At 39.2% G+C, this 11114-nt stretch overlaps 2 protein-coding genes across 2 annotated transcripts in view; one reads left to right on the plus strand and one right to left on the minus strand.

Annotated features, from left to right (window-relative positions):
• LOC106950294 (TSC22 domain family protein 1-like) overlaps positions 1-1212 on the plus strand; it is a 33282-nt gene extending 32070 nt beyond the window's left edge. The window contains exon 3 of the mRNA XM_015037048.1: positions 506-1212. Within this exon, the coding sequence (XP_014892534.1) occupies positions 506-775 (270 nt within the window). The 3' untranslated portion in view covers positions 776-1212. The remainder of the gene's footprint in view (positions 1-505) is intronic.
• A 2373-nt stretch (positions 1213-3585) lies between these two features.
• Positions 3586-11114, minus strand: part of serp2 (stress-associated endoplasmic reticulum protein family member 2) — a 21722-nt gene continuing 14193 nt past the window's right edge. Inside the window, exons 3-5 of the mRNA XM_015037051.1 lie at positions 7297-7520; positions 4761-4833; positions 3586-4029 (exon numbers count right to left, since the gene is read on the minus strand). Of these exons, the coding sequence (XP_014892537.1) occupies positions 3989-4029; positions 4761-4833; positions 7297-7380 (198 nt within the window). The 5' untranslated portion in view covers positions 7381-7520 and the 3' untranslated portion in view covers positions 3586-3988. The remainder of the gene's footprint in view (positions 4030-4760; positions 4834-7296; positions 7521-11114) is intronic.

Here is an 11114-nt window from a genome sequence, read left to right on the forward strand (position 1 = left end):
TCGGTAGCAGTTTTTTTTGCAGGGAATTTTAAGCCGCCCTTGCTTGAAAACCCCATTTTTTTTTTTTTTTTTTTTGGGTTGTCCATAATTTTCTTGATTTTTATGAAGAATCCAACCATCTCATTGTGTTTCCAACCGTTTCACCAAGGAAACTCGTTAACCCATCTTTGGGTTAAAGAGTACACTGACCACTAATTAGCACTGATTTATCGGCGCCAATTTCCTTTAACTTTTGGAGATCAGTGATCAGCTGATACTTGCATGTGAAGATGATCTTGTCCTCTGATCTCATCTGCCTCAGCAAACGTCTAAAATCGACCACTGACCATGTTTACCTCCTGTTAGAGAGGTTTGATTGTTAGCCCCACCCACCAGGTCTGTTTCCAACTCAGCCACTTTCTAGCAACAATTCAGATAAAACAGATTGGAATGGTCAGGTTTTTTAAGGATCGATAATGGGTGAGAAACTTGTGATCGGTGTCACTGACTGGGTGTGTGTCTGCAGGACCTGGTGAAGAGCCACCTGATGTACGCCGTGCGCGAGGAGGTGGAGGTCCTGAAGGAGCAGATCAAGGAGCTGATCGAGCGAAACTCGCAGCTGGAGCAGGAGAACACGCTGCTGAAGACGCTGGCCAGCCCGGAGCAGATGGCCCAGTTCCAGGCCCAGGTCCAGACCGGCTCACCGCCCGCCCCGCAGACCGCTGCGCCCTCTGGACCGCCCAGCGCCGCCGGCCTGGCCCAGCCCGCCTCGCACAGCGCCGGCCCCTCGGCGTAGCCCGACGACACAAACTGAGCGACCTCACACGTTTTAGCGGCCGCTGCGCCGCAGTTTGCCTTCCTCAGCCGGAGGTCGACGCTGTCAAGACGAGAATTTGCACATATTTATCTCTGAAGGATGCAGCCAGCGGGACGAGCGAGCGCAGTGGACAATCTTCCTATGCTGTGTGTGTGAGGCGGCCAGGAATCATCACACATTTGCCAAATAACCCTGGGTCATCAACAAGAATGTGCTACCATGAAGAAACAGCCAGTGACGACGTTACGCTTTCATTAAAATGAGATCACTGTGCCTGTGTCCGGCTTTGGCGCTGACAGCAGCAGCAGCAGGCGGTTCTGGTGGTTCTAGTTGTCGTTGTTTTGCTGAATGATGTAAATAAAAAGCGGTTCTTTACCGAGGCAAGATCCTGAGAGAGATGAAGAAGTTCTTCTCAGTGACAGAAAAAGATTGTGAGCCATTATTATTAATATTATTGTTATTATCACGTCAGAGTCCCCATCTGGAATGGGGGAGGAGGGTATTTTCAACACTCGGCAGCATTGATGATGTTACTCAAACTGTGGGTTGAACAAAAACCTGGTTTCTTACGATGAAGATGATGATGATGATAAATCTATTTTCAGTATTTCCCTTTCAGGCTCGTCATTTTGCCCTCGAAGCTCACTGTTGCCGGCATGTTGCTTCTTCAGCCTCCATCGACACTTTGGGCTAAGCGGCATTTTTCTTTTCTTTTTTTTTGGTAAAAGTTCAACGGGCAGATGTACATTTCTGTATAGTGTAAGTAGGATGTAAAAAAGGAGGAAGGGGAAGGAAGAACAGATGCTATCTAGGTCACGCAGATTGGTGCGGAGGAGTCTGTGTCAGCCATCTTTAATGCTGTAATTTCTGGACTTTGGAAGGAGGGTTAGGTTATTTAACTGGCAACAACCAACAATGTTGTCCAACTCTTTTACTGCAACATTAACTCTGACTGTGCAACCTTTCTCATTGCTCTTTCTGTTAAGTATTGCACCTTTTGGGGTTTATTTTTTCTTTTCTTTTTGACAGTGAAACCCTTTTGGATCTGAAAAAGCAAACTTAGGAAGAAAACAAAACAAAGGAACAGGCTCTGAAGATGTTATTGTTTTTCATTCTGTGTATCAGTTGTATGCTCATGTGCTGTGCATGTTTCTTCAAAGACCGGATGAGATAACAAAATACCTACAATTGCACTTGACAGCTGCACTTCACAACTTTCAATAAACCTGCTAAAGAGTAAAAACCTGGTCGCTGTCTTTGTCAACAAGACGAGTTTCATTTCATTTTTCTGCTGAAAAACCTTAAAAATATCTTTTGACCTACTTGTTGAGATGTTTATTATTCTGCAGCTCGTGCATGAAACTGGTTAACCAAACTGAATTTGAAAAAAATTTTAATTCATATCTTAACTAAGGTAACTAAGGTCTACACCAAGTTGAGCAGAAAGTGCTGAGCTTTCCACATGTTGGTAGAAACATATTTTTGTTGCTACAAATCATTAGTTTCTCCACTTTTCCATACACTTTTCACCACTTTACTTCCTCTTTGTGCCATTTCAACCATTCAACTTTTACCATATTCAGGACATGACTGCTACCTCTTTTGGTATTGACATATTCAATGGTTTATAAAATATTCAGCTTTATGTCTACATCATCTTGAAATAAATGGGACATCCAATAATTTCTGAAAAATTCAGTTAAGCTTTTTCGCAGTTCTCTACTTTTCAGCTTCAAACGCCATTCAAACTGTCAAATGTAATCATATCCTTCAACTACTTCTGTTTCCATCCATCGTACATGTTTACCCCTAGTGGGGTCATGATGGCTGCTGGTTCCTTTCCCCAATGGGCGAGAGGCAGGGTCACCCTGGAGAGGTCGCAGGGCAACCAGGACAAAAACAATCATTCACCCACACCTAAGGAGAATTCAGAGACCAGTCAGCCTGACAGCTTTTGGACTGTGGGAGGAAGTTGGAGAGAGCATGCAGAAAGACTCCAGGCTGGGATTTGAACCCAGGACCTCCTTGATGCAAGGCAACAGTCCTAACAACTGCACCACCATGCAGCATGCAGAAGTATGGTTACAAGTAGGGCTCCAATGCCAAATCTCCTTCCAACCTTCCTACCAACCTTCCTCAGAACTCTCCTACCATCCTTCCTTCCCACTTTCCTTCCAACTCTCCTACCAATCGTCCTTCCAACCTTCCTACCAACCCTCCTTCCCAGCTGCTATTCCTACCCCAGCAGACCTTTAGTTCTCCTTCCTTACCTGTTTCCTGCCTTCAAACCACTGGAGAAATCAACCACAATATGCTGGTGCACCAATCACCATCACCTGGTTTGCTCACTTACATCCACAGTAACTAGTTACTACCCAACTCTGATTTTTCTTTTACATTAATTCTGTGTGAAAAAAGCTTTGTACTAGTACTACTAGTAATAATAACAATATTACATTTTATTTATAATGCCATTCATATATTGATATCTCCAAGTACAACAAAAGGTCTAAAACCAAATAATGAAAAAATAAATATATATATATAAAAAAAAAACATTAAGAAAGTTAACCAAAAATGTTGGTAAAAAGAAACACCTTAAGATTTCTAGTAAATAAAATCTGCAATTTTCTTCAGTACATTTCTGTCGAGATACAAGTTTAAAATTTCATTTGCATTACTCTTTAAAAAAAAACTTAAAATTGAGTTGATGAAACCTGCAGAAACTTTGAGACCTTTAGTTTTAACCAAATTTCCACCAACAGTGACCCAGTTTTCAGAACAAACGGTGACGGCTCCAATTGCTTCACATTTATTTGAAAAACAAAAAAACTAAAAAAAACAAAAAAACAGACAAAAATCTACATTCTTCATTCGTACAGTACAGAAGAAACTAACACAGTTATGGCACATAGTCAGCAGGATTCACCGCCAGCTCTCTCACACACACACACACACATACACTCACACACACACAGGAGCCAAGCGACGAATGAAAGTCGTTCTGCAGTCAGCGTGGTTTTAGACTGTCCATAGAAAAGCTGTCAGCACCACAGACTGCAACACTGGAAACGCTGATCGGGGGTCAGAGGTCGCTCTGTGGGGGATGAGGGCGTGAGTGTGCAGGCGGTGGCTAGCCGGGCTCAGTGAGGGCATGAGGAGAGGGTCAGGGGTCGCGGCCCGCCCCCTGTGTCACATCCCCATACGGATACTCTGGATGATCTGGAATATGGCTGACAGCCCAGAGACGCACAAGTCAGGACGTTTCCACGACCGACATTAGAAACTCAACGTTTGTAGAGTAACACCAAAAGAAAATGTGTCACTCTTACACTCCCACACGCTAAACAAACACTACACACATCCTAAAACATTGGCTAAAGAGCTGCAGATCTGTTTTGTTCAGGCATTTCCAGAACCTTTGAAATTTTCCACCTTCTCAACGTTGGCTATTGAAATTTTAAAGATCTATTATGCAAAATTCACATTTTGCACATTTTTATGCTTCCATTTAGGTCTATATTGTTTCTAAAAACGCCCAAACATTTGTGGCAGTACGTTAAGGTTTTTTGGTGTCTAGAAAATGAGCCGTTACAAAAACCTCCTGATTGTTGAGTCACAATGTTAGTAAAATCTGGAGCCTCTCAGCATTAAACTGAGTGGGAGCCACCTGAACTAAATACAGACAGAGCTACAAGATAATGGCTTTAAGTTAACAAATATTCATGTGATAGAATGGCCTAGTCAAAGTCCAGACCTGCAGCAAGAATAAAACATTGGTGCTCTTTATACATTGATTAATTCAGCTACTCTTACGATGAAGAATGGGTAAAAATGTCTTAAAATTTGCTGTTTCAACTTGTTAGTGTTGAATAGAGATGCATGCCACACTTTTCAGATTTTGTTATATTTATAAAAAGAAATTTAAATCAACACATTATTTTTTCCCTCCTGCTGGGTTTACCTGATCCACAAACAACGAATACAAAGAGGGCGAGAAGCCAGGGGCCGACGGGGTACTTCTCCTCTTGGGGTCGCTAGGGGAAACACACACACACACACACACACACACACACACACACACACACACACACACACACGGTGTAGATTAGCACAACTGACACAAAACGAATGAAGCTGCAAAGTAAAAGTGAATCAGTTTGATACAAAAGATGATGATGGAGGTTAAATATTTTTGTTTTCATTTTGTTTAAGCTCTTTTGCAGCTTTAAACTAAACCACTGTTTCTGTGGTGGGAATATTTTCTGCAATTATTTAAAGTCAATTTAACAGTATTTTGGTTTCATGGTGTCACCGCTAACATGTACAGCCACATATATGACATCATCAAACTGATTCCTCTGCAAAGGAAAAGCATTTCTTTATAGTTTATTATTTAGTCCCTGTTACTCTGATTTTTATCTGTAGACTCCACAGTTTATGTTCAAACTTTTTGCCACATGTTTTACTAAAACACAAAAGTTTTATTGAAAATTTGGTTCCTGTTCAAGAAATAAAAATAACCTTGGAAACTAAATCGGCATTTTTTCCTCTGCTTAAAAAATAAAAACTAGATTTAGATTTTGAAATGTAGATTGGTATTTAAATACGATATAATATTTTAACCATTTCAAAGTAAGATAGGCTGACAAACACTAAATGTTCAGTAAACAAATTAACAAGTTTGATATCTTACATTCCCCGTACAGCACCATACGGCACCAGAAAGAGATTAAAGTATTGTTTGAGAACCAGCTATAAATTATTTTTTTCTAATATTAGTATTTAGTTTGTATTATTCATTATTCAGCATTTTTATCATGCTAACTTGGTGCTCTTGGGGGCCCCCTGGTGGTGTGGGGCCTTAAGCAGCCGCTTAACTCATATATACCTTGGGCCAGCTCGGTCGTTGATGACTCTTTGATACATAGAATGCTGTAAAAAAGTTTGTCTTTTGTTTTTACTTTTTTGACACACTTACAGGTTTCAAATCATTAAATTAATTTGATGATTTAAATATAACAACAGTATAAAGTAGTTTTTCTTGCGTTGCTAATCCGCTCTTGTTTTCAGAAACAGTGACGCTCTGCGGCTGCATCACGCTAACCCAGCGTCTTGTTAGGGACTGAAAAGTGCCGACTCGGTGCAGAGTTTGCGTTTCCTTCCCACTGTGGGCTCAGAGTGCGTCGAAGGACCGGCGTCACCGTGAGGTCATGAGCTTGTTCCGTGTTTGTGGGGGAAGCTTTTAGTCAGTCAGGGATGATGTAAACAAAGCTGGAGGAAGAGAGGGAGTAGGTGGAAAACAAAAACATCTTCAGATGCCGGTTTACATGCAACTGAAAGAAACTCCAAGATGATCCATGAAATTTGTCCTTTTCCTGAGCAAATTATTTGAATAAAGTCAACTCTCGTTTCTTTATATTTTGTTTTAAAAGAGCAAGCATAAAAGGAGCAGAGGAGGAGATGAAGAGTCTGACAGATGGAACAACATGAGATCTGGACAGACGAAGACGAGGAGGATATCAAATGAGTTATTCGTCACATTTTTAACACAACAGAAGAGAAGCAGAAACTCCAAGAGTTTGTAATTTAAATAAAAAAATCTGTATTTAACCACTAAGGATAAATTTATTCATAGTAGCAACAGTTAAAAAAGGTGAGAGAGACACAGAAAAAAAAATAGTAAACAAAGGAGGGAAGAGAAAAAGATGCACAGGTAGAAGGAGGGAAGGAAGGAGAAAGGAAACAAAAAAGACATAAAAAGATAAGAAAATGATGAATGAACTAAGGAAAGAAGGAAAGAAAACACAATGTGGGACACAAGGAAAAAAAGAAAGGAAGAAAAGAAAGAAGGAAGGCACAATGAAGGACATAAGGAAAGAAGGAAAAAGGACACAAAGAGGAAGGAAGGAAGGAAGGAAGGAAGGAAGGAAGGAAGGAAGGAAGGAAGGAAGGAAGGAAGGAAGGAAGACACAATGAAGGACACAAGGAAAGAAGGAACAATGGGCAAAGAAGAAAAGTAGGAAGGGAGGAAAAAAGAAAGAAATAAAGGAAGCACACTAAAGCATACAAGCAAGTAAGGCTGTTTTTTGTTTTGTTTAGAAAAGGCTATTGTTGCTAATCAAACATTTTGTTAAAAAAAAGTGTTTGATTTTAAAGGAAATTTAGGAACAGTATTGTAAGTTCAAAATTCTGATTGTTGAATCTTTACATACAATAAAATAAATTTCATATAAAATGACTTTAAATTGACACCATAGATTTCTGAGATGGGCTAAGCCCCCCAATACCTCTGAGCCTAGAAGCACCCCTGCTTTATCACAGCATATACCTGTAGCAAGCAGCATCATTGTTATAACACATTCTAAATCCATTAATAAAATAAACAAAACTCCTCATCTGCTGTAATTAACATGATTATCACCATCCTACCGGGCTGAACGTCACCTATCTGGGCTAATATGTCATGCTGGCATCTGGCTGTCACTCTAACGGCTCACCAGCGTCTTGGCTACGTTTCCTCTCTGCGTGATGTTCTTGCTGTGTTTCTCGTTGGCCATCCGGATCCTCTGTTTGGCCACCATCTTCCAGGGAAACAACACAATCAGGGGCTTACACTCTGCTTAGCCTGTTATTTTCCTCTGATGCTGCAGGCTGACCACAGCACCGCCGCGTCAAGCTAGCGCAGCTCAGTTGCTAGGAGACCAGAAACTCGCGGGTCAACCTTCAAAATAAGAGCACAGAATGTATGTTTGTTGTTTTGTTTTGTTTTGTTTTTTGTTTTAATGAGAGCGCGTCAAGAACACGAATAAATTACTTTTCAACCGTTAAACGTTGTTAAAAATGACCTTGTATTATCATGTTATGAGGCATGCAGAGAGTTGAAAATAGGTTCAGGTAATAATCTATTGAAACTTGTTATGAGGAAGGGCATTTAACGGAACAGGTCCGCTTTTTGTCGAGCAGCTTTTCAACGGTTAGCTTTGCACCTGGCGGGCATGAGCGCGTCGCCGCGAGCGCGCGCAATCAACAGAAATTTTACTTGTTTTAACGTGTAGTTTAATCATGAATCCATTTATTTGGCCTAACATTTACATATAAAGTTATATTTATATTTAATGTATTTAATGTTAACGCAGGAAAGCAAATTAAAATTGTTTGTGCATACTAACTTGACCAAATTTGATATTAAAATCTTGAATGTTTTATAAAAGTTAGGATGAAATACTTTTAAAAAATTAGTAGAAAATAAGTCTATTATTAACTTCTTCAGATTTTCTCTGACAATATACAGAAGAATCATGCTGCTGAAAACCAGCAGCATGAGTTTCTGTTTGAAGAAACTTGGATGTTTCAAATTACTATAACATTCAATTTGTGTTTTTAAGGTTATATTTTTAATTAATTCAAAATATTCTTGAATTTAGTTTAACTAAACCAAACAAATCTTGAAAATGTAACAATATTCTGTCACATACCTTATTAAAAATGTAATTTTAGCAATTTTACTTCAGAATGTGTTAATTTATTTATTTACTCAACATTTTACCAAGAAATGGTTTGAATTCACAAGTATTTATGTTTTTAAAGTTGATATTAAATGTCCATATGCACAAAAACTGTGATTTTATGTACATTTCTATTTATTTGTATTTATTTTGGAGCATAATTTGGAATCTGCTATGTTTTATAAGGTTGTGTTTTAAATATATATTCCCATGACTGAAGCAATTCTTTATAAAGTGTGATATTCTTCTAAACTGGAAAATATGTCTGACATGAAGAAGGAAAATAATTAAATAACATTAAAATGTAGAAAAATCTGGCTCATGTTTTCCAACAGACAACATTACATCTTCCACATTTTTTTTAATAATTTCAGTTTTTATTGAAAAAAGAGGAAAAGAGAGCTGGGAGTGAAGATGGGAAAAATAATTTTATATCCTACCTTCACAAATGTAAATATGTGGATTTCATGCTGTATTTTATTTATTTTTTGCTAAAATGTCTCAGATTGAAGGCTTCAGTGAAAAACTGGTAAGGTGAAGGATCTGTCATGCTGTGGGGCGGTTTCTCTTCCAAAGGTCCAGGAACATTATGAACTGTTTTACAAGAAGATTTAAATTAAAATCAAATCAAAAACATAAAAATGAGTCATCAATGGGTCCTTCTGCAGGATATTGATCCAAAACGTTAAAAGCAGCAGCCTGACCATGCAGGGGGAACATCAAGGACTATTTTTTACCAAATATAAAGAGTAAACATGTTTTTGTTTTTATTCTCTGCCTCTGAGATGAGCTTGTTGGATGCTGAGAGTGAAAGCTAGGGAGAGATGGAGCAGTGGTTGCTTAGCAACTGAATCAAAGACTTTGCTTAGAGAAAAAATATTTAACAAAATAAAAAAAAACTCCAACAGGGAAGAAAAAAGGAAAACAGACAGACTTGTCTAAACAGCTGATTCAGAATCAAATGATGAATATGACAGATTAAAAAAAATCTAATCAGTTTGTTGACTTTATGAAAACAATTCAAAAGGAATAACAACCCTTTTTATTGTTGTTTTATTAGACCAAATCCTATAGGTTTCCCTGCTAACTGACCAATTACTCTCTTAGCTTTAATTGGTGAACCTGGAGGCCGTTGCTCTGTCTGATCAGCATACCCTGTCAGAATAGCATACTTGCAGTGAGTACGCATGCGCATTAATAGGCGACAATTAGAGGAGCTGTCAGCTCAGCATACGCGACAAGATACAACAAAAATAAGTCAATAAATTGTTTTAAATTATAACTAGATGGATATACATACATTGTGGTGGTTTGGACTTTTGTGGACTTTTCTCTCGATGAAGGCGGACACTTTTTTCCTCTGCTCCCTCCCTGCCCATGCCTGCCCTGTTTGCTCTGTTTTTATCCTGTCTTTTTCTATATTTTTGGAGCCTTTCTTTGCACATCATCCTACAAATTATGAATCTGGTCAATCAATCTCTCAATGCAATTGATAAAATTTTCGACGAGAAGTCTGGGCACAGGAGAGCCCTCTTGTCCTGTGGGGACACATGCGGCGGGATTCACCCTGCATTTATTCATGATAACAGGATTTCTGCTGTTTGGAGCTTGTGGATTCCTGGATTATCGACAAATTTGTGACGGACTTGGCCGAACTAGTAAATGCTCGGACTGTTGGTGTGGACAGAGACAAGGATTCTAAAACTCACCAACAAATTGGAATCGATCTTGGAGAAGTTGCTGGTTTCGGTTCAGTTTAACGACCAAATTAATTTGGATGATTGGGAACTAAGATGTATCAGAGAGACTTTAGGAGTGATTAAAATTTATAATCTTCCCGACCTAAGACATTCTGCTTCTGAATTGGCTTTCTCCGTGTGGCCTTGGAAGGGCTGCATATTTCCAATCTCCTTGAAGATATCTGAACATAACGCTCTTTCCCACCTCACCCCCTCCTGTATCCATGGAGCTGTGGAGCTGAGCGCTCCCAAGGATGTCATTCCTCGATAAACAACACCTCTATTCGACTTTGTCAGGAGGCTCAGCAACCTGGTTTCATGGCCCTTTGACGTCACCACCTTAACTCATGTCTCTGTTTTGCCCTTTGTTTTGTCTGAATGTTGCGATTTGCCCTAATGTGTCCTTTCCTCTTTTTTGTTTTTCTTCTTTCTTTCTTTCCTTTGGTTTGTTATTTTGTTTGTATTTCCTTTTAATTCACGTAAAGCACTTTTAATTGCCTTGTTGCTGAAAATGTGCTATATAAATAAAATTACCTTACCTTAGCTTACCTTACCTTCAAATTGCATTTAAGGTAGAGTCTAGCTGGAGCGGCAGCGAACTGAGAAACACGCCCCTTATAAAACCCGGTCTCTCTATTCCTCGATTTGCTTAGATTTATTCTTTGTAGTGCTAGACATATCTTAACATTTTAGAATCAAACAAACAGATTTCTTTTTTTTCTATGGAACAGCCTTTTACTACAAAACGTGAAGAATAATGCAGAAATCAGGAGTAATATGGCTAAAAAAAATAAATCAATAAAATAAAAACTTCGGCTCCGTTTTTTTCTTCTTCGCCGCTCTGTGCTTAACCCTGTCACGGTTGCTAGGCAACATGAGTTGAGGTGGAGGCTAAACAGCTAGCTGAAGGCTAGTCCTGTCCAAATTCCGGTCGTAGTTTATTCGAGGCCTGCGAAGGACCCGTCCTAGATAGACCGGGTCCTTCTAAAGATGCAGACCCTGAACGACTTTAATAAAAACATGGAGTAATCACAGCGTATACTTGACTGGTGGACAGTGGTGGAGAAAGTA

Source organism: Poecilia latipinna, unplaced genomic scaffold (assembly GCF_001443285.1).
Source record: "Poecilia latipinna isolate Pla-1442-1.1 unplaced genomic scaffold, P_latipinna-1.0 Scaffold390, whole genome shotgun sequence".
NCBI classification, from domain to species: Eukaryota; Metazoa; Chordata; class Actinopteri; order Cyprinodontiformes; family Poeciliidae; genus Poecilia; species Poecilia latipinna.